This window comes from Bufo bufo, chromosome 2 (assembly GCF_905171765.1).
Source record: "Bufo bufo chromosome 2, aBufBuf1.1, whole genome shotgun sequence".
Taxonomy (NCBI): domain Eukaryota; kingdom Metazoa; phylum Chordata; class Amphibia; order Anura; family Bufonidae; genus Bufo; species Bufo bufo.
Window position 1 is genome coordinate 130,581,433 of NC_053390.1, and position 24,141 is coordinate 130,605,573.

A 24,141-nucleotide genomic window follows, 5' to 3' on the forward strand; every position below is an offset into this window, starting at 1 on the left:
TCACTACGCCCATCACATGGTCCGTCACATAATCCAAAGATCATGTGATGGACCATGTGATGAGCGCAGTGACGTCATCAAAGGTCCTATTCCTCAAAGAATAAGACACAAGAGAAGCCGGGCTGCGCGAACAAGTGGATTAAGGTGAGTTAAATTTTTTTTTTTTTTTTTTAACCCCTCCAGCCCTATTGTACTAAGCATTTTGTATTCAGAATGCTATTATTTTCCCTTATAACCATGTTATAAGGGAAAATAATACAATCTACACAACACCTAACCCAAACCCGAACTTATGTGAAGAAGTTCGGGTTTGGGTACCAAACATGCCGATTTTTGTCACGAGCGTCCAAAACACATTACAATGTTTTGCACTCGCGCGGAAAAATCACGCATTTTCCCACGACGCACCCGCATCTTATCCGGGCCAAAAACATGACGCCTATGTGAAAGAGGCCTAAGGCATATTGGTACACCATGGACTTTTTACAGGGTTCTGAGTGCCACCTCTGGCACCCGTACCAAAGGTTCGCCACCACTGATCTAAGCCATGTGACCGATGAATATGATGTCACATGGCCTAGAAAGAGCTGGAGAAGGGCATGGCGCTACTGTGAGCACCGCTGCCTTCTCAAACAGCTGATCGGTGTGGGTCCCAGGTCTCAGATCCACAGAGGACACATCATCGGTAAAAAACACCCAAAAAATCCCTTTAACCCCTTAAGGACCAATGACGTACATGTACGTCATCTCTAACTGTGACTTAGGGACAAGAGAAGTACATGTACAGTACAGACCAAAAGTTTGGACACACCTTCTCATTCAAAGAGTTTTCTTTATTTTCATGACTATGAAGGCATCAAAACTATGAATCAACACATGTGGAATTACAAACCGGATTCCAAAAAAGTTGGGACACTAAACAAATTGTGAATGAAAACTGAATGCAATGATGTGGAGATGGCAAATGTCAATATTTTATTTGTAATAGAACGTAGATGACAGATCAAACGTTTAATCCGAGTAAATGTATAATTTTAAAGGAAAAATATGTTGATTCCAATTTTCACGGTGTCAACAAATCCCAAAAAAGTTGGGACAAGTAGCAATAAGAGGCTGGAAAAAGTAAATTTGAGCATAACGAAGAGCTGGAAGACCAATTAACACTAATTAGGTCAATTGGCAACATGATTGGGTATAAAAAGAGCTTCTCAGAAGTATTGTCAAGCATTGTAAAGGGGATCAGACCCCCAAAAGTTGAAGTCCCAGAGTGGGACCTAAAGTAAAGTGAAAAAAAACTATGGCTCAGAATATGGAGACACTAAAACATCATTTTTTTGGTTTAAAAAATGCTGTTATTGTGTAAAACTTAAGTAAATAAAAAAAGTATACATATTAGGTATTGACGCGCCTGTAACAACCTGCTATATAAAAATATCACATGACGTAACCCCTCAGATGAATACCATAAAGAAAAAAATGAAAAACGGTGTCAAAAAAGCAATTTTTTGGTCACCTTACATCACAAAAAGTGTAATAGCAAGCGATTAAAAAGTCATACGCACCCCAAAATAGTGCCAATCAAACCGGCATCTCATCCCGCAAAAATGATACCCTACCTAAGACAATCGCCCAAAAACTGAAAAAACTATTGCTCTCAGACTATGGGGACACTAAAACATGATTTTTTTTGTCTCAAAAATGAAATCATTGTGTAAAAGTTACATAAATCAAAAAAAGACATATTAGGTATCGCCACATCCGTAATAACCTGCTCTGTAAAAATATCTCATGACATAACCCCTCAGGTGAATACCGTTAAAAAAAACTGTCAAAAAAGCCATTTTTTGTCACCTTACATCACAAAATGTGTAATAGCAAGCGATCAAAAAGTCATACGCACCCCAAAATTGTGCCAATCAAACTGACATCTAATTCCGCAAAAAAAATGATACCCTACTTAAGACAATCCGTAATAACCTGCTCTATAAAAATATCCCATGACCTAACCCCTCAGGTGAATACCGTAAAAAAAATTGAATAAAAACGGTAACAAAAAGCCATTTTTTTGTCACCTTACATCACAAAAAGTGTAATAGCAAGCGATCAAAAAGTCATATGCACCCTATAATAGTACCAATCAAACCGTTATTTCATCCCGAAAAAAATTAGTTCCTGCACAAGACAGTCGCCCAAAAATAAATAAAACTACGGATTTCAGAATGTGCAGACACTAAACAAATCTTTTTGTTTCAAAAATGCTTTGTTATGTAAAACTGAAACAAACAACCCAAAAAAGTAGTCATATTTGGTATTGTCGCGTCCGGAACAACCTGCACTATAAACATACCACATGATCTAACCTGTCAGGTGAATGTTGTAAATAAAAAATAAAAACGGTGCCAATACAACTATTTCTTGTTACCTTGCCTCACAAAAATATAGAGCAACCAAAAATCATATGTACCCTAAAATAGTACCAAAAAAACTGCCACCTTATCCCATAGTTTCCAAAATGGGGTCACTTTTTTGGAGTTTCTACTCTAGAGGTGCATCGGGGGGCTTCAAATGGGACATGGTGTCAAAAAAACAGTCCAGCAAAATTCCAAAATTTCCTTCTGCGCAATGCCGTGTGCCCATACAGAAGTTTATGACCACATATGGAGTGTTTCTGTAAACTAAAGAATCAGGGCTATAAATATTGAGTTTTGTTTAGCTGTTAACCCTTGCTTTGTTAGTAGCAAAAAAATTATTAAAATGGAAAATCTGCGAAAAAAGTGAAATTCTGAAATTTCGTCTCCATTTTCCATTAATTCTTGTGGAACACCTAAAAGGTTAACAAAGTTTGTAAAATCAGTTTGGAATACCTTGAGGGGTGTAGTTTCTAAAATGGGGTCATTTTTGGGTGGTTTCTATTATGTAAGCCTCACAAAGTGACTTCAGACCTGAACTGGTCCTTAAAAAGTGGGTTTTGTAAATTTTCTGAAAAATTTCAAGATTTGCTTCTAAACCTCTAAACCTTCTAACGTCCCCCCAAAAATAAAATGGCATTCACAAAATGATCCAAACATGTAGTAGACATATGGGAAATGTAAAGTAATAACTATTTTTTTAGGTATTACTATCTATTATAAAAGTAGAGAAATCGAATTTTGGAAATTTGCAAATTTTTGGTAATTTTGGTATTTTTTATTAAAAAAAAATACATTTTTTGACTCAATTTTACCACTGCCATGAATTACAATATGTGACGAGAAAACAATCTCAGAATGGCCTGGATAAGTAAAAGCGTTTTAAAGTTATAACCACATAAATTGACACATGTCAGATTTGCAAAAAATGGCCTGGTCCTTAAGGTGAAATATGGCAGGGTCCTTAAGGGGTAAACAATCGCATGTTCAAGTCCCCTAAAAAGACTTAAGTGTAAAAAAAATGTAAAAATTGAAAAATAAACTATAAAAAATAAAGATAATTTGCACCACTCTCTCAAAACACCAATAGTATTAAAATATAAACTTATTTATCAAGTACGGTGAATGCCGTCATGGGAAGAAAACAGTTTTTTCGCTGTTTAATCTCCCCGAAACATTTGAATAGAAACACTCCAAAACAGTATCATTTACAGATCGTCTGCAAAAAATGAGCCCTCACACAACTCTGTAGATGTAAACATAACAAATGTATGGGGGTCAGAAAATGGCGATACAAAGTTTTTTTTATATATACATTTTTTTCAAAAATGTTATATTAAAACTATAAAAACATGGTATCGCTGCAATTGTACTGACCAAGAGAATGAAGTTAACAGGTCAGTTTTACAGCATACAGAACGCTTTAAAAACAAAATCTATAAAACTATGGCGGAATTGCGTTGCCACCCGATCTGGAATTTTCCAGCTTCCCACTACATTGTATGCAATATTAAATGGTGCCATTAGAAAGTACAGTTTTCCCCACACAAAAAACAAGCCCTCATATGGGTATGCAAACAGAAAAGAAAAAAAAAGTTATGGCTCCAGAAAATCCCTCAGTCTTGAAGGGGTTAATGGCCTAATTTAATGCTTCAAATAACGTGTGGGGTAATGATTTGTGGGGTGGTAGTGAACAGAACCCTGTATTTTGGATTTTGTTTTTTGTGCTGGCACACATTATAAGGGGTATTTTTTGTACTGGAGCACATTATGAGTGGGGTATTTTTTTTGTCTGGCATCCACTGTATATTGTATAAGGGGGAATTTTTTATATTGGTGCACATTATAAGGTATCATTTTTTGAAATGGTGCACATTATAAGGGGGCATTTTTTGTACTTGTGCACATTATAAAGAGAAGTATTACTATTGGTGGACCATGGGGATCATCATTACTAGTATGGGCACAGTGGGGGCATTATTACTATTGGGGCACTACTAACACTAAGCACCATTATTTTTGGGGTACACTATTTTTATGGCATTATTAGTGTCAGGGACACGATTTGCTGGGCACAATTATTTTTTACGGTACTGCGCCAAAAATGATTGAAGTGGGCACTATCTGTGTGGTACAAGTATTTTCAGGGGGACTGTTTCTGCAGTATATTATTGGGGAGCACTGTGGGCACAGGATGGGGTGTTCAGAAGGTGGGGAGGAAGATGTGGAAAGTAGGAAACTAAGATGTCTGTTTGTCAAAATCTGCAGACAAGAGATGGCTGAAAGAATTTATCATGGCAGTCTGATTTGAATGGAGAAGATGAGGAAAGAACTTATACATCAGAGGAGATGTCACTAGATGTAAGAGATATGTATTGCTGTATTACCTAATATGTTTTATTTCACGACCGGCATGCCGATCACATACGTGACGCAAAGGGAGGGAAAAGATGAGGGAAGGGAGAGGGAAAGATGGTGACCCCTAACTCACCTTGAGGCTGGCACCTGACTGCCCTGACGTCCCTAGATGGGTTTTTCATCCGTACGCCGATCACGTGCCTAAACCCTGGCTTTCCTTAAGATGAGCCCTAAGTAGTGAATAGGGCGGTGGGAACGCTAGTCCGCACCACTAACACTAAAGGGAAACACCAGGGAGAGGACAGACAATACTGACGAAACATATAATTCCAGGTGGGCGACAACAGCGGACAACAAAAGACCAACAGGGATCTGGAGGGTAATGGTCTGGTACGACAACCAGGAATAACAGCTACACAGCTCCAGTGGGTCAGTATAGGAGTCCAGGCAGGAAGCTCTATATTTGGCAACCAGAGAAGTGGGAGAGGGGAATATAAAGAGGTTGGGAGTGTCGGACAAGAAACAGCTGAGGAGAAGAAGCTACGGATCCCTGAGTGAGACAAAAAGGATTGCAAGGCAAACACAGAGAGCTACCATTGAGTAACAGCGTGATCTTTAGATATAGAGCGCGCAGCCACCCGCTGCGACTTCCTGATCCCGGGTATAACGGAGTCAGACGTGGCTCTAGACACCCTCGTGACATGTACAGTTGCAAGAAAAAGTATGTAAACCCTTTGGAATGATATGGATTTCTGTACAAATTGGTCATAAAATGTGATCTGATCTTCATTTAAGTTACAACAATAGACAATCACAGTCTGCTTAAACTAATAACACACAAAGAATTTAATGTTACCATGTTTTTATTGAGCACACCATGTAAACATTCACAGTGCAGGTGGAAAAAGTATGTGAACCCTTGGATTTAATAACTGGTTGAACCTCCTTTGGCAGCAATAACTTCAACCAAACATTTCCTGTAGTTGCAGATCAGATGTGCACAACGGTCAGGAGTAATTCTTGACCATTCCTCTTTACAGAACTGTTTCAGTTCAGCAATATTCTAGGGATGTCTGGTGTGAATCGCTTTCTTGAGGTCATGCCACAGCATCTCAATCGGGTTGAGGTCAGGACTCTGACTGGGCCACTCCAGAAGGTGTATTTTCTTCTGTTTAGGCCATTCTGTTGTTGATTTACTTTTATGCTTTGGGTCGTTGTCCTGTTGCAACACCCATCTTCTGTTGAGCTTCAGCTGGTGGACAGATAGCCTTAAGTTCTACAAAATGTCTTGATAAACTTGGGAATTCATTTTTCCTTCGATGATAGTAATTCGTCCAGGCCCTGATGCAGCAAAGCAGCCCCAAACCATGATGCCCCCACCACCATACTTCACAGTTGGGATGAGGTTTTGATGTTGGTGTGCTGTGCCTCTTTTTCTCCACACATAGTGTTGTGTGTTTCTTCCAAACAACTCAACTTTGGTTTCATCTGTCCATAGAATATTTTGCCAGTACTACTGTGGAACATCCAGGTGCTCTTGCGCAAACTTTAAACGTGCAGCAATGGGTTTTTTTTTGACAGCAGTGGCTTCCTCTGTGGTATCCTCCCATGAAATCAATTCTTGTTTAGTGTTTTACATATCGTAGATTCACTAACAGGGATGTTAGCATATGCCAGAGACTTTTGTAAGTCTTTAGCTGACACTCTAGGATTCTTTTTCACCTCATTGAGTAGTCTGCGCTGTGCTTTTGCAGTCATCTTTACAGGACGGCCACTCCTAGGGAGAGTAGCAGCAGTGCTGAACTTTCTCCATTTATAGACAATTTGTCTTACCGTGGCCTGATGAACAGCAAGGCTTTTTGAGATACTTTTATAACTCTTTCCAGCTTTATGCAAGTCAACAATTCTTAATCGTAGGTCTTCTGAGAGCTCTTTTGTGAGAGGCATCATTCACATCAGGCAATGCTCCTTGTGAAAAGCAAACCCAGAACTGGTGTATGTTTTTATAGAGCAGGGCAGCTGTAACCAACACCTCCAATCTCATCTCATTGATTGGACTCCAGTTGACTGACACCTCACTCCAATTAGCTCTTTGAGCTGTCATTAGTCTAGGGGTTCACATACTTTTTCCACCTGCACTGTGAATGTTTACATGGTGTGTTCAATAAAAACATGGTAACATTTAATTCTTTGTGTGTTATTAGTTTAAGCAGACTGTGATTGTCTATTGTTGTGACTTAGATGAAGATCAGATCACATTTTATGACCAATTTGTGCAGAAATCCATATCATTCGAAAGGGTTCACATACTTTTTCTTGCAACTGTATGTAATGTTTTCCAAGTATGTCTTTAAGGCCAGTGTTTAGAGTTGATTGGACGGCACTCCTCTGGTTCTTCAGTACGGTGCTCAATGGTAGTTAAGATCAATATAGTGGGAATAAACCACGGCACTCGTTATATATGGTTGAATCAATTATGCTTTTTTATTTTTTGTCCATCCAGGAATTAATTGTATAAACTGGCCAACGTTTCAGTCTTATCACAAGACCTTGCTCATGGCCTTAGTTTCGGAGGCATATTGTGTGGTGAATGGCGCCATCCACCACACAATATGCCTCCGAATCTAAGGCCGTGAGCAAGGTCTTTGTGATAAGACCGAAACGTTGGCCAGTTTATACAAATATTCCTGTCTTTAAGGCCAGACACACACAAGCGAGTTCAATGTGATAAACTCGCAGCGTGTGTCAGTGACAGGTCCCGTTTTGGCCTCCACTCCTCTGACTCCTACTGATTTATAATGCTCTGTAACCCTTAGGCTGGGTTCACACGGGCGTTGTGGGAAAATGTGCGGGTGCGTTACGGGAACACCCGCAATTTTTCCGCGCGAGTGCAAAACATTGTAATGCGTTTTGCACTCGCGTGAGAAAAATCGCGCATGTTTGGTACCCACAGAAGTTCGGGTTTGGGATCAGTGTTCTGTAGATTGTATTATTTTCCCTTATAACATGGTTATAAGGGAAAATAATAGCATTCTGAATACAGAATGCATAGTAAAACAGCACTGGAGGGGTTAAAAAAAAATAAACTCACCTTAGTCCACTTGATCGCGCAAACCGGCATCTCCTTCTGTCTCCTTTGCTGAACAGGGCCTGTGGTGAGCATTCATTACATGAACAGGACCTTTGGTGACGTCACTCCGGTCATCACATGATCCATCACCATGGTAAAAGATCATGTGATGACCAGAGTGACGTCACCAAAGGTCCTGTTCGTGTAATGAATGCTCACCACAGGTCCTGTTCAGCAAAGGAGACAGAAGGAGATGCCGGTCTGCGTTATCAGGTGGACTAAGGTGAGTTAAATTATTTGTAAAAAAATTTTAACCCCTCCAGCGCTGTTTTACTATGCATTCTGTGTTCAGAATGCTATTATTTTCCCTTATAACCATGTTATAAGGGAAAATAATAATGATCGGGTCTCCATCCCGATCGTCTCCTAGCAACCGTGCGTGAAAATTGCACCGCATCCGCACTTGCTTGTGGATGCTTGCGATTTTCACGCAACCCCATTCACTTCTATGGGGCCTGCGTTGCGTGAAAAACGCAGAATATAGAGCATGCTGCGATTTTCATGCAACGCACAAGTGATGTGTAAAAATAACCGCTCATCTGAACAGCCCCATAGAAATGAATGGGTCGGGATTCAGTGCGGGTGCAATGCGTTCACCTACCGCATTGCACCCGCGCGGAAATCTCGCCCGTGTGAACGCAGCCTTAGGCCCCTTTTACACGGGCGAGTGAACGCATTGCACCCACACTGAATCCTGACCCATTCATTTCAATGGGGCTGTGTTCATGAGTGATGTTTTTCACGCATCACTTGTGCGTGAAAATCACAGCATGTTATATATTCTGCGTTTTTCACGCAATGCAGGCCCCATAAAAGGGAATGGGGCTGTGTGAAAATCGCATTGCATCCGCAAGCAAGTACGTATGCAATAGGGATGAGGTCCATTCACTTTATTATTTTCCATTATAACATGGTTATAATGGAAAATAAAAGCATTCTTTAATACAGAATGCTAAGTAAAATGTCCCTTGAGGGTTAAAAAATAATTAAAAAATTACTCACCTCATCCACTTGATCGCTCAGCCGTTATCGTCTTCTTTCTTCTTCTTGCAGGACCTGCAAAATGACCTGCGCTGACGTCATCGCGCTCACCACGTGGTGAGCGCAGTGACGTCAGAGCAGGTCCTGCTGAATGAAGATAGACAAAATCTGTGATACCTGTGTACAAGGGGCCTTAGAGTCCTAAAATCTTTTGAAGTACACTGACATAAGGCTGTCAGTGTAATACAATAGATTCTACTAGGGCCCATGAGCCTTTAGCTACACCCCTACCTTCATCCTTTGGTTCAGATTTCAGAACCTCCAGTAATTTATTAGTCAAAAGTGTGGGTTATGAGTGGACAGAATGTAAGGGGGGAAGTTGGGACAGACCTTTAATAGCATGAAAAGCCTTGAAAAGCATTAATGACCAGCAAAGGTTTTTTTTGTTCTTTCCTCTCTGCATTTAAGCAGCCATAACTTTTATTTTAATTTTTTTATTGACGTGGCTGTCTGTGGCCTTGTTTTATGCTGAAGAAATGTTATTGTTTTTTGGTGTTCGGGAACACATAAATTATGGTGTAATATTATGTACTTTTTTTTACTGCGGAAATATAGAATAAAGGGCAATTTGGCTTTTTTTAATTTATGTTTTGCGCAATTCATGTTTCACACTAAATAACCGATAATTAAATTCTTCAGGTTATTACCTGAATATATATTTTGTATTTTTTTTTTACTGTATATGCAACAAAATGTATTTTACACTAATTAATTGTATTACATTTATACATTTTTTTTAAAGAATACCATTATGGAATTACTATTTTATTACTTTATTTCAGACCTATGTATTAGCATTCTCCTGTATGCTTATACCTAATGCTCTGTGTCAGTATGACACAAGCTGCTGTTAGGGCAATACTAGTGTGCTGTAACAACGGGCTTACTGAGCAGACATTCCTGGAGTCCTTTATAGGTTCTCAGGGCTGCAGAACGCGCCCCCAGTCTCTGATTGGATTACTGGGAGACCCGATGGCACAATCGCTGGAGAAGTTTGCTCTGATCATGCTGCAGAATGGACTGTGGCGTGATTAAAGGGTTAACAGTCAGGATTGGAGCTTCCTCCCACCCTGTCTGTGAAGCAAAGCCTGCGTTAAGCACACAGGCTGTTACTAGAAGCCGGTTCTTGGCACAGGAGTGCTCCAGCAGCCTTTTATCTCCCTCAACTGCAGAGATGCCCAAAGTCGTTGCTGCAGACAGAGGACCTGCAAAACCACTGTCAACAGTGGGCAGTCATTAAAGGGATTATCCCATAACTAATGTAAAAAAATTAAAATCAGACATCATGTAGTACATGACAATCTCTTTCTAACAAAGCTAGATTTATATCAAGTTTACAGCTCAAAGGGGGTGTCTTTTCTGCTGCAGTTCAGGGGGCATTTCTCAGCTCTATCCATATCACAGGTCAGGAGGCTATTGAACAATGAAACTGAGCATGTGCGGCCATCTCAGTGAGCCAGACAAAGAAATGAGGGGAAAAAACAAAAACAAACAGATGGCGTATGTTACATTTTTCTGGCTCTATAGTTTTTATTGGATTTTCATATAGTGTAATAATAGTAGATGAGTAGCAGTATAGCATGTATCATGTAATAAAGAATACAAAACAAAAACAGAGCCGCTGGAACAACAACAACCTGTCTCCGATCTTAATATTACAGAAAAAGAGCGATCAAGGTAAGTATTTTGTTTGTTCGGCGTGTCCATGCCGCTCTCCTTTACCTCCTTCTCCTAAGGCTACTTTCACACTTGCGTTCGGAGCGGATCCGTCTGGTATCTGCACAGACGGATCCGCTCCTATAATGCAAACGATGGGATCCGTTCAGAACGGATCCGTCTGCCTTATATTTCAGAAAAAAATCTAAGTCTAAAAGTTAGTCTGACGGATCCGTCCTGACTTTGCATTGAAAGTCAATGGGGGACGGATCCGTTTGAAATTGCACCATATTGTGTCAACGTCAAACGGATCCGTCCCCATTGACTTACATTGTAAGTCTGGACGGATCCGTTTGGCTCCGCACGGCCAGGCGAACACCCGAACGATGCAAGCTGCGTTCGGGTGTCCGCCTGCTGAGGGGAACGGAGGCCAAACGGTGCCAGACTGAGGCATTCTGAGTGGATCCGCATCCACTCAGAATGCATTGGGGCTGTACGGATCCGTTTGGGGCCACTTGTGAGAGCCTTCAAACGGAGCTCACAAGCGGAACCCCGAACGCAAGTGTGAAAGTAGCCTTAGACTGTTGGCGGGTCATGGTGCCTCCAGACAGGTGACCAATGTCTGGGGAGGTTCCTGAACTGTATCGGTCTCCAATAGAGTCAGGTAGGTGACAGGTAAAAGATAGATTGAAAGAAAAAACAACCGCACTCAATCCAAGAACTATTGTTCCGGTTTGTTTATTTTTGTGGCAACTTCACCAATTTGTGACGTTTCGGTCATAAGACCTTTATCAAACACAAGTTGCCGTAAAGAAGAAATGTGGAAGGAGTAAAAGCTAATGGTGTATCCACACCCATATAGACGCTCTATATGGGTGTGGATACACTATTAGCTTTTACTCCTTCCACATTTCTTCTTTACGGCAACTTGTGTTTGATAAAGGTCTTATGACCGAAACGTCACAAATTGGTGAAGTTGCCACAAAAATAAACAAACCGGAACAATAGTTCTTGGATTGAGTGCGGTTGTTTTTTCTTTCAATGTATGATTCTGGCTGGGAAGCCAGCACAACCAGCACCATAGTCTAAATAGACACGAGTGTCGCGTCTTATCTACACAAGGCAAAAGATAGATCTCAGGAGTATGTCCAGGAGCTCCGCGCCACGCGTCTGTCTACATCGCCGGTCAGGCCACGCCCCCAAGGTAAGTATTAAGGGTGTTCTACCCACAGTTTCCAAATCCTATCTACCCTCGGCTTCCTAAATACACTGTAAGCTAAAAGTTTCTCACATTGACAAGTGGTGTTAAGTGTAGCAATTACCTCACCTATTTCTGGAGAAGTTTTCTCCTTCCAGTGTCTGACCACAGGACATTTTTTAATAAAATAACCAAGATATGTCCTAAAAGAGGCACTATATCCAAGGAGAAGGAGTTTTTATTCAAAAAGAATAGTGCCAACCCAGGAGATGGGTCTATCTATGTGTGACAGCTGACAGCAGTGCAAATACAGGTAAAACTCAAAAAATTATAATATTGTTCAAAAATTCATTTATTTCAGTAATGCTACTTAAAAGGTGAAACTAACATAAGAGATAGACTCATTACATGCAAAGCGAGATATTTCAAGCCTTTATTTGTTATAATTTGGATGATTATGGCTTACAGCTTATGAAACCCCAAAGTCACAATCTCAGAAAATTAGAATATTGTGAAAAGGTTCAATATTCTAGGCTTAAAGTGTCACACTCTAGTCAGCTAATTAATCCATAACACCTGAGCAAAGGGTACCTGAGCCTTTAAATTGTCTCTGAGTCTGGTTCAGTAGGAATCACAATCATGGGAAAGACTGCTGACCTGACAGTTGTGCTGAAAACCATCATAGACACCCTCCATAAGGGTCCGTTCACACGACCGTAGTGTATTGCGGATCCGCAATACACCCGTCCGGCACCCCCCATAGAACTGCCTATTCTTGTCCGCAATTGCGGACAAGAATAGGACATGTTCTATTTTTTGGGGGAGCCGCGGCCCGGAAGTTCAGGGCCGCGCTCTGGAAATGCGGAGAGCACATAGTGTACTCTCCGCATCTCTTCCGGCCTCATAGAGAATGAATGGGTCCACACCCATTCCTGATATTGCGGAACGGATGCAGAACCTTTTGCGGACATGTGAATGGACCCTTAGGAGGGAAAGATTTAAAAGGTAATTGCAAAAGAAGTTGGATGTTCCCAAAGTGCTGTATCAAAGCACATTAATAGAACGTTCTGTGGAAGAGACAAGTGTGGAAGAAAATGGTGCACAAGCAACAGGGATGACCGCAGCCTGGAGAGGATTTTCAGGAAAAGGCCATTCAAAAGTGTTGAGGACTTTCATAAGGAGTGGACTGAGGCTGGCGTTAGTGCATCAAGAGCCACCACACACAGACAGATACTGGACATGGGCTTCAAATGTTGTATTCCTCTTGTCAGGCCTCTCCTGAACAACAATAGAGAATGGAGAGGCACACAATGCAAGATGCTTGAAGTCCAGTGTGAAGTTTCCATAGTCTGTATTGATTTGGGGAGCCATGTCATCTGCCGGTGTTGGTCCAAGGTGCTTCATTAACCACTTCCCATCTGGGCCCTTTGCCCCCTTCCTGACCAGGCCAAATTTTGCAAAACGGACATATCTCACTTTATGTGGTAATAACTTTGGAACGCCTTTATTTATCCAAGTCATTCAGAGATTGTTTTCTCGTGACACATTGTACTTCATGATAGTCATAAATTTGAGTCAAAATATTTCACCTTTATTTATGAAAAAATCCCAAATTTACCCAAAAATTTCAAAAAAATCGCAATTTTCTAAATTTCAATTTCTCTGCATTTAAAACAGAAAGTGATACCTCATAAAATATTTATTATTTAACATTCCCCATATGTCTACTTTATGTTGGCATCATTTTGGAAATGTCATTTTATTTTTTTAGGACGTTAGAAGGCTTAGAAGTTTAGAAGCAATTCTTCAAATTTTTAAGAAAATTGCCAAAACCCACTTTATAAGGACCAGTTCAGGTCTGAAGTCACTTTGTGGGGCCTACATAGTGGATACCCCCATAAATGACCCCATTGTAGAAACTACACCCCTCAAGGTATTCAAAACCGATTTTACAAACTTTGTTAACCCTTTAGGCGTTCCACAAGAATTAAAGGAAAATGGAGATCAAATTTTTAAATTTCACTTTTTTGGCAGATTTTCCATTTTAATCAATTTTTTTCTCTAACACATCGATGGTTAACAGCCAAACAAAACTCAATATTTATTACCCAGATTCTGCGGTTTACAGAAACACCCCACATGTGGTCGTAAACTGCTGTATGGGCACACGGCAGGGCGCAGAAGGAAAGGAACTCCACATGGTTTTTAGATGCCATGTCCCATTTGAAGCCCCCTGATGCACCCTTACAGTAGAAACTCCCAAGAAGTGACCCCATTTTGGAAACTAGGGGATAAGGTGCCAGTTTTATTAGTACTATTTTTGGGTACATATGATTTTTTGATCATTCAATATAACACTTTATGGGGCAAGGTGACCAAAAAATTGGTTGTTTTAGCACAGTTTCTATTTATTTATTTTTACAGCGTTCACCTTAGGGGTTCAGTCAAGTGACATTTTTATAGAGCAGATTGTTACGGACGTGGCGATACCTAATATGTATACTTTTTCTCATTTATTAAAGTTTTACACAATAATAGCATTTTTGAAACCAAAAAATTATGTTTTAATGTGTCCATGTTCTGAGAGCTATAGTTTTTTTTATTTTTTGAGAGATTTTCTTATGTAGGGGCTCATTTTTTGCGGGATGAGGTGACGGTTTTATTGGTACCATTTTGTGGGACATACGCGTTTTTGATCACTTGGTGTTGCACCTTTTGTGATGCAAGGTGACAAAAATTGCTTGTTTTGACACAGTTTTTTTTTTTTTTTTTTTACGGTGTTCACCCGAGGGGTTAGGTCATGTGATATTTTTATAGAGCTGGTTTTTACGGACGCGGCAATACCTAATATGTATACTTTTTTTTATTTGTTTCACTTTAACACAATAATAGCATTTTTGAAACCAAAAAAATTATGTTTTAGTGTCTCCATGTTCTAAGAGCTATAGTTTTTTTTATTTTTTGAGAGATTTTCTTATGTAGGGGCTCATTTTTTGCGGGATGAGGTGACGGTTTTATTGGTACCATTTTGTGGGACATACGCGTTTTTGATCACTTGGTGTTGCACCTTTTGTGATGCAAGGTGACAAAAATTGCTTGTTTTGACACAGTTTTTTTTATTTATTTTTTATGGTGTTCATCTGAGGGGTTAGGTCATGTGATATTTTTATAGAGCTGGTTTTTACGGACGCGGCAATACTAAATATGTCTATTTTACTTTATTTTTTCTATTTTAATTTTTTTTTTTATTCCTAACTTGGGAACTTTTTTTTTTTTTACATGTGAAACTTTATTTTATTTTATTTTTTCAACCCTTTATTTTTTTTATTTTTTTTTACACTTTTCGTCCCCCATAAGGTCATACAAGACCTCTGGGGGACATTTGCTTCACTTTTTCTTTTTTTTTCACAGTTGATTTCTCCTGTAACTGGGGCTGAGATAGTAGCCCCAGTTACAGGACAAATGCACCCCTATAGAGGCTGTACAGCAGCAATCCTGCGCTGTACAGCCTCACAGCAGGGCTGATCGAGGTCTCTGAGAGACCTCACACAGCTCCTGCACACTCCGGTCACGGCGGTCACATGACCGCCGGGCCGGAACAGGAAGCGCACAGCGCTTCCTGCTCTGCAGACACAGCGCTCGGTGAGCGCTGTGTCTGCAGCGATCGTGAAGGCAGGGACACCTGGGCACTGTCCCTGCCTTGTCTTAGGGTTGCCCTGCTGTCACTGACAGCGGGCAACCCGATCAGCAGCTGCACGATTAGCGTGCAGCTGCTATTTCTGACAGGACGTTTTAAAACGTGCTGTCAGAAATAGACGTCCACCCATAGGACGTTTATATCCTATGGGCGGACGTGAGGCGGTTAAGTCCAGAGTCAACACAGCCGTCTACCAGGAGATTTTGGAGCAGTTCATGCTTCCTTCTGCAGACAAGCTTTATGGAGATGGTGACTTCATTTTCCAGCAGGACTTGGCACTAGAGATGGCCTTGCGGTTCGCCTGGCAGTCGTTTCGCGGCGAACTTTGCGTGTTCGCGATTCGCCGAACATGCGAACATATGGAGAAATTTGTGCCCGCCTTATTCTTTTACATTATGAAGAACTTTGACCCATGACACATCCATCAGGTGGTACAGGACAGCCAATTGAGACGTTTCAGCACATGGACATACCCCCTACCTTATAAATAAACCCGATCTGGCCGCCATTTTACATTCAGTGTTTTGCCAGTGTAGGGAGAGGTTGCTGTGTGGAGCAGGGACAGGCTGTTAGGGACACCAAACGCTAGCTAATAGGGCCACAAAAGTCCTTTTAAGCACTAGTATAGGTGTGCTATCAATATGTGTGATACACAGAGGGGTGCGATATACTTATAATATACTTTTATAATGAGTCAAAAATACATAGATCTATATAGTGATCACCTGGAAGTCAGGGGCCTAGGGGCTAGGGGCATACTAGGGCCATTTTTATATAGGGTAAGGTTCCGGACGGGGTCGCTCTTATCAGGGCGGGTGGTCTGTGGTTGGGCAATCAGGGCCAGAATAGCACCCCCCTGTAGGGCAATATCAGGGACAGTTCTTTGTCCACCCTGTCCTTCAATACCACATCATCATCTAGCCCAGGGATGGATGTTTTTTGCTTTCCCTCCGGGATTCATGGATGTGCACTGGAACCCCCCCCGGATTGTGGTAGGACATATGGTTTCTGATTTGGTGCCGCCAAGCACCTGATTTAGTGCCGCCGAGCACTTATTATTGCCTACCACATCTATGCTTTTTGGTTAACTTTAATAATTTCATTTATTTATTATTTTGAGGGATATTTTTTCCATTCACACGGCGGCAAAATGGGTCCGCATCCATTCCGCAATTTTGCGGAACGGGTGCAGACCCATTCATTTTCAATGGGGCCGGAATGTGCTGTCCGCATCCGCGGATCCGCACTTCCGAATCTGTACTTTCGTTTCGGCAAAAAAATAGAACATGTCCTATTCTTGTCCGCAATTGCAGACAAGATTAGGCATTTTCTTTTATAGTGCAGGCGATGTGCGGTCCACAAATTGCGGAATGCACATTGCCGGTGTCCGTATTTTGCGGATCCACAAAACACTTACGGACGTGTGAATGGACCCTCATAGTAAAATTATTAAAGGTTATGTTTTATCTTCATGTATATTCTAATGGATTGCCTTCCTTGTACAATGTTATAATATACTTTCTATGTTAGAAAGTATATTATGGTGCATTTGTATTGTGCGGCAGTTGTGTGCGGTTCTGCTGCGATACTGCAGGTATATAGAGGGACAAGCGTTATTGGAACAAATAATTTCTACTGGTGTGATATAACAGTCGTCCCCCAAAAAAACTGATTGAAGCGGGGTGTTATATACCAATATACTTTCTTTATAGTGCATTTGGGTATTGTATAGTGCATTTGCGCATGCGCGTACGCGAAAATTATATTGCCGATATTTCGCATTGAAAACAAAAATGAATGGAGATACCAAATTCGAATAATACATCTGGTATGTCACTGTCCATGTTGTGGGACTATTTGTGCACTTCAAATATGAGCTGAAGGTTTTTCAGGTTCGCCTGCCATTAAAATCAATGGGACCCGCCGCAAACTTGTGGTTCGCGAACATTTGATCACGTTCGCGCGATCACGTTTCGAGAACCGCCCCGGCAGATGTTCATCCATCACTAGTCAGAAGGACTGCAAAGTCCTTGCATCCAACCTGACTGGGTATCATTCAGAATCCAGTGGTCTAGATAATTATTGATCTTATTAGGACTATTCTCTGGTACCTAAATAAGTATTGATATAAATGTCACTAGATCGTTTACATCTAATTCACTCGACGGGTTTCTCCTGCCACTGCTGGATCATCAGGAGTACAAGACATGCTCAGCGACCAATTTCTGTTTGTATAGAATCAACTAACTGTGTCCAGTGATGTTCATTAGATATGTTGTAACCATCTCCTGGACACATTGAATCAAATTAAGAGTGTTACAAAAGCACATAACAAGAGACAAATGTGGCCCCCTCTGGTGGTGTGAGGTCACAATAGCTCTGCTAACATGAGCCTCAAATGTGGCCCCCTCTGGTGGTGTGAGGTCACAATCGCTCTGCTGACATGAGCCTATACGAGATAAGCGCAGTCCCCTCTGATGGTGAGAGGCCGTGTGTACTATTGCGTTCTTAACGCGTTCTGGTTGCGCGATTGGCACTGGTATGGTCATGACGCATGCGCTCACACGTGATGTTTAAGAAGCCAATACCCCGCCCATTCTAAAAAAGCAGCCCAATCCCATTAAAGACCTGGTCGGGAGACTCGTAACCAAGGTTTGGAACGCGTTCCCTGACGGTCTGCAGTCTGTTGGATGGATGCTGCATAGATATAAAATAACAAGTAGGGGGATTATCATTATTTCTGATAGGGACAAGGCATTTGGATTCATTTGAGATACTAGATAATTTTTTATGTTGTATAACTCAAATTTCATGGCCCAGATTAATACTTAAATAGTCATGTGGATATAGATGTAGATAATGTAAATACCACAGACATTATTGTCCAACTATTGGAATTTATGTCACTGAATACATCCCCAGAAGGGATCCACATATTTTATGCACATTATTGTTAAGATAGACAATCCAGGGTGGAGAGGATTGTAATTCTCCTATATAAACCATTATCCTATAAAACAGGCAAAACGAAATCTGGTCATTTAAACCTCCTGGTCTAACTGTGCCCAATCTAAATATCCAGCCCGCTTCTTTTTTCAGGACCAACTTGTTGAAGTCACCTCCTCGTGATGACCGTTTGATGACTTCAATGCCCTGAAATTTTAGGGCCTTGGGATTGGCGCTGTGAAATTGTCTCACGTGTTTAGCCACTGGGGTATCATTGTCATTCCTAACATCACCCAGATGTTCCCCAATTCGCCTCCTGAATTCTCTGGTGGTCTTACCCACATACTGGATTCCACACATACATGTGATAAGATAAACCAGTCCGGAGGTTTTACAATTAATAAATGATCGAATATCAAATATTTTGCCCATATTTGTACATGTAAGTTGTCTGCCTTGCATTATGAAATTACAGGCAATACATGTGCCACATCTGTACATCCCCACCAGGACATTACTAAGCCAGCTTGCTTTTCTTGATGTTTGAAAAAAGCTGTGTACCAGGCGATCCTTCAAATTGTAGCCACAATGGTATTTAATTGCAGGAGCCATGCCCACACACTGACCAATATAGGGGTCCGATTTAAGGATACTCCAATAGGTATTTAACATATGCCGAACTTCAGTATGCGCCGTATCAAAGGTCGCAATGATGCAAAATATGTTGTCCCCTTCTGGTTTTACTTTGGGATTCAAGAGAGTATCCCTATTTTCACATAAGGAATGGTGATGAGCCTCATGTAAGACTTTTGATGGATATCCTCGTTTTTTTAATCTATCCTGGAGATCTTTAGCAGCCGCATGATATTTATCCGGTGAGCTGCAGTTTCGTCTTATCCTGAGGTACTGACCTCTAGGTATACCTCTTTTTAAGGGATAAGGATGCCAGCTATCCCAATGCAACAATGTGTGTGCTTTTGTAACACTCTTAATTTGATTCAATGTGTCCAGGAGATGGTTACAACATATCTAATGAACATCACCAGACACAGTTAGTTGATTCTATACAAACAGAAATTGGTCGCTGAGCATGTCTTGTACTCCTGATGATCCAGCAGTGGCAGGAGAAACCCGTCGAGTGAATTAGATGTAAACGATCTAGTGACATTTATATCAATACTTATTTAGGTACCAGAGAATAGTCCTAATAAGATCAATAATTATCTAGACCATTGGATTCTGAATGATACGGTTGGATGCAAGGACTTTGCAGTCCTTCTGACATACAATATAAAGGGTTCCAGCATTCCAGTGACTAGAGCCTGGGATACAAAGGGTACCAATGGCCATGTGAAGATTTCAACATATATCACGAATAAAGATTTTTTAGTTTTTCGTTTTAGTATTCACACAGGCAGTGAATTTTTATTAGATTTGGATACGGTGATTTTTTTGTATAACAGTACCCATAATAAATGGCAAACAAAGTTTCTACTCATCGGATTCTTGTAAAAGTAAAAATGATTTAGCATTTGGTTTCTGGCATTTACAAAATAGAGTGCCATGAAATCTGTTATAGAAAAAATTTCTATAAATTTGCCTTCACATTGCTGGGAGTTACTGTAGTTGTGTGTGTGTGTTTTTAATATACAGGTACAATTTATTGTTGTACTCCTTTATTATTTAATAACATAACGTTTCTGGAGCCACTGCTCCCATAACCCATGTTGTTCCTGTTATATTCCCCCTAGAAATGTATGAATACATTAACAGGGCGCTGCCAATCCTCTTTTAAAGAGTTGTGTCCACACAAAGTCTCACTCCGTCAGCACTCATTGAAGAGTAGGTACACACAACTGCCACACCTAGTTTGTCCATTTGGAAGAAATAATGGAAGAAAGACACAATGTAAACTTGTGAGGCTGTAAAGAGAAGTGCTCCTGGATTGTTATTTTATGAAGAGTATTTACTAAAATAGTCATGTCAGGAGAGGTGACGTTATCCTTTTAAACACTAAAGAGATATCTGAATTACACTGATTTCTCTTTTGTAGGGGTGCAGTATTTTACAGTAATGAGATACAGCAGTATGCCGTTCCTTTTCCTGGGGCAGATCGGGCTGTCGTCGAGAGGACCCAACGTTATCTCCATGAGAATCTTCAGGAGACTCCTGTGAGTTTAAAGTGTGGCAGTGTTGTCTGTATTCATGCAAAAGGTTGGACCAATTTCTATACGGTTGATGCTCTAAGTATGTTTTTGCAGCCACACTGGGTCACATATCAGTCCCATAGTCTCCAACCTAGGACCAACTCTACTAGAATTCTAAATTAAGAATTTGTATAATTAAAATAGCTTAAAATGTGAGTCGGCAATGACCACGTACAAGGCTACTTTAACAACTCTGGTGTGAAACTCCGGCATGGCCGTTCTAGCAGACAAGTGGAGTGTCGACTGGATAGAAACCGCAGCATTCAGCACTTGTCTGCCAGAATGCATACGGATCTCCGCCGTACCCCATTATACTTAATGGGGGACGGCGGACATTCTCTGCTGGAACACAAACCAGAGATCTGAATGTAGCCTAAGAGAATAAGGAATAGGAGGTCTCGTTCTGGATCAACGTTTCTCGTGATGGGCAGCTGATTAGTTAAAAGTCTGCCATTTTTAGGTGACAAAATTTTATTCTGTCTGGAAGCTTACTGACAAATGCTCATCTAATATCTACAGCAGGGATAGAAAAACTGTACAAGAGAAGAATATTGAGAAAAGAGGAGTTTAGCAGCTCTCACCTGCCCTTCCTTTGATGTGAGCACGGATAACCCGTGTCAGGTACGGGCAGCAAGTCATGAAGAAGGGCTGGAATTGTCTCTGGTAGCCCGAAACGCGTAGACAAGACTGCTAATTTTTGTAATTCATGGATGAGTTTTTAACCGCAAGCTGAATAAACGCACATTCCTTTATCCAAGTGGAGCTGGATTTCTTTCAACCTCTTTGTGCAAGAGAAGAATATTGTTCCAGAAGCTTCAATAGATCCTATCCAAACAGATTTACTGACTGCAATGGTCTTATTCTACAGTACTTTCTTTCTCAGTCTGTATGTTATCAAAATTCTAGGCTACATGCACACAAACGTATTTTGTTTCCAAGTTCGTTCAATTTTTTTGTGAATAGGATGCGGACCCATTCATTTCAATAGGTCCGCAAAAAATGCGGACAGCACACCGTTATGTATCTCACAGTTACTTGTAAACAGGTGGTCTCTAGATATTGAAGGACTCACGGTTACTTGTCACCAGGTAGTCTGTAGGCCAGCAGCCGAGAAAATGGGGTAGGGAAGATGTCCTCTCCTTGAGTTATCCCTGCCGGCTATCCCTGCCTAAAAGCAGAGCACCCGCCCAATAGGGGCGACCCCACTTCTCAATGGCTAGACCCTCAAAGTCCCTAGGTGTCCCTACTAGCTTTAAAAACTCTTCCCGATGCGTTTCCCCAAAAAGAGATATCCAAGTGGTTCATCAGGGGACAGCACTTAGTTGATAAGTAAACGCTGCAAGTGATACAAAAGACACATATGATAAGGGCACCAAGATAGAAAGGAACGCACCGGCAATCATACTAGAGTTTCCTTTTGAGGCTCCATTGAAAGCCGCGCGTCTAACATCACTTCCGGTCATGTGGTCGGCCGAACATGATGCTAGTTTTCTATGCCTACAGAATTTTCCATTCTGTATCATGCACACCCAAAACTATACAGGTAGCAGCGGTACTAGGTATAAAAATTGCGGGTACTATCTTATGCATACTGGTTCAAGCGGATGGGACGTCAAATATGCGCTGTGGAACGCATCTAGGAAGCACCAGGATGGTGGAACGCAAAGTATGTTCCACTTACCGGAAGTCAGGCCCACATAACCGGATGAGCTTCATGAAAAGCAGCGCAAATACGTCACAGCGCTGCTATGGTTACCGAACGCAATACATACCAGCGCTGTCGATTATGCTAAATCGCAGTGGAGACAATTATGGTTCCCTAATGGGGAGATAGAGAAAGGGACAGATTAAGATTAAAAACCACTGGTATCTCTCCCATGATAAGGTGGTCCAGGGTGTTCCTAATGGATTCTGTTGTGTACATAAACATGCCCTTATTTTTTGGCTATGATGCATGGGCAGGATCACAGTCTGTACACTGACTTAGTACCCAGATAGTTTTTCTATAAACATAACACTGTTTTTGGACGGCATGGACTACAGGAAACAGAAGTAGATCTGTTCATTGAGACCCAGTGGATTCACAGTTTTTAACCGATAAATCCTTTTATCCCAATCCCCACCTCTAGGGGATCTTCGCACCACTTCAATGACCTGAAAACGTAGGGCACTAAAGTCGCCAGAATGATATTCCAAGACGTGCCTTACTACTGGTTTGTCTCTCCGATGTTTTACATCACCAATGTGGTCTCCCACCCGTCTTCTTAATTCCCTTTTTGTTTTGCCCACATAATTAAGTGGGCAAGGGCAAGTACACAAGTAGACAACTCCTTCAGTTCTGCAATTGGCAAAGTCCCTAATCACATAACTTATTCCAGTGGAGACGCTAGAGAAATTTTTGGATTTCAAGATAAGCGGACAGCAGATATAGTCACTTCCACATCTGAAAGTCCCACACACTTTCCGACTCAGCCAATTTGCTGTCTGAGGAGGTGCTTTATAGTGGCTATGAATTAACCTATCCCTGAGGGACCTGCCCCTTCTATATGTAATCAATGGTCTCGGGGGCAAAATATCCCTCAGGTCCGGTTCGGAAAGCAAAATACCCCAGAATCTCCTCAGAATCCCCATGATCTTCTGATTTTGAACATCATAGGTACCAATAGGTACCAATGATCCTCATTGTGTTCATCTCAGGGGCAGGCCGTTCTCGTGGAGATAATAGGGATTCTATCACTATGAAGAGAGAATTGAAAAGCTTCTCTCAGAACCTCAGGGGGGTACCCCCATTGGATAAACCCATTTTGCATATCTTTGGCCTGTACCCTGAAGGATTCTTTTGTGTCCTTAAATATTGTCCTCCCTCTTTTCAGACTATGTGATATACAGTTTACCATTGGCCTTAGTTATATGAATATCGAGAAAAGCGGGTAGCAGGTTCGCCCCCAGCTATGCCAATTTGTTTATGGCAGAGTGGGAAGACCACTACATTGCTCCCAAGCTGGGGGAGGACCTGGTACTCTGGCATCGTTATATAGACGATATATTCTTTATTTGGAACAAAACAGAAGATGAACTCAACAGATTTTTTTGAACAGATCAATAATAACTCAATTAATTTACAATTTTCCTCTAAATTTAGTAACAAACAAGTAGAATTTTTGGATTTAACAATTAGAACAGAAACAAACAAAATAATCTGTAGTACCTACCAAAAACCAGTATCTAGAAATAGTCATATCCTTTTCTCAAGCTGCCATTTACCAAGATGGCTCCTCAATGTGCCAGCTGGGCAATTCAGACGCCTGAAAAGGAATTGCACAGATGGAGAAGATTTTGAAAAAGAAGCCTTAATTATGAAAAAACTATTTTTAACGAAAAATTATCCGATAAAACAATTGGAAGACTCATTAGATAAGATTAGAGAAATGGACAGAAAAACCTTCTTCGAACCAAAAGGAAAAGACACTAATCAAAATCAAGAACAAGAAGGTGAAAAA

The 24,141-nt window shown here is 41.0% G+C and overlaps 1 protein-coding gene across 1 annotated transcript in view; it reads left to right on the forward strand.

Moving 5' to 3' along the window:
* The window catches only part of LOC120990737 (saccharopine dehydrogenase-like oxidoreductase), a 44,417-nt gene extending 20,894 nt beyond the window's left edge, over window positions 1-23,523 (forward strand). The window contains exons 3-4 of the mRNA XM_040419645.1: window positions 20,488-20,605; window positions 23,515-23,523. Of these exons, the coding sequence (XP_040275579.1) occupies window positions 20,488-20,605; window positions 23,515-23,523 (127 nt within the window). The remainder of the gene's footprint in view (window positions 1-20,487; window positions 20,606-23,514) is intronic.
* The last annotated feature ends 618 nt before the right edge of the window (window positions 23,524-24,141 follow it).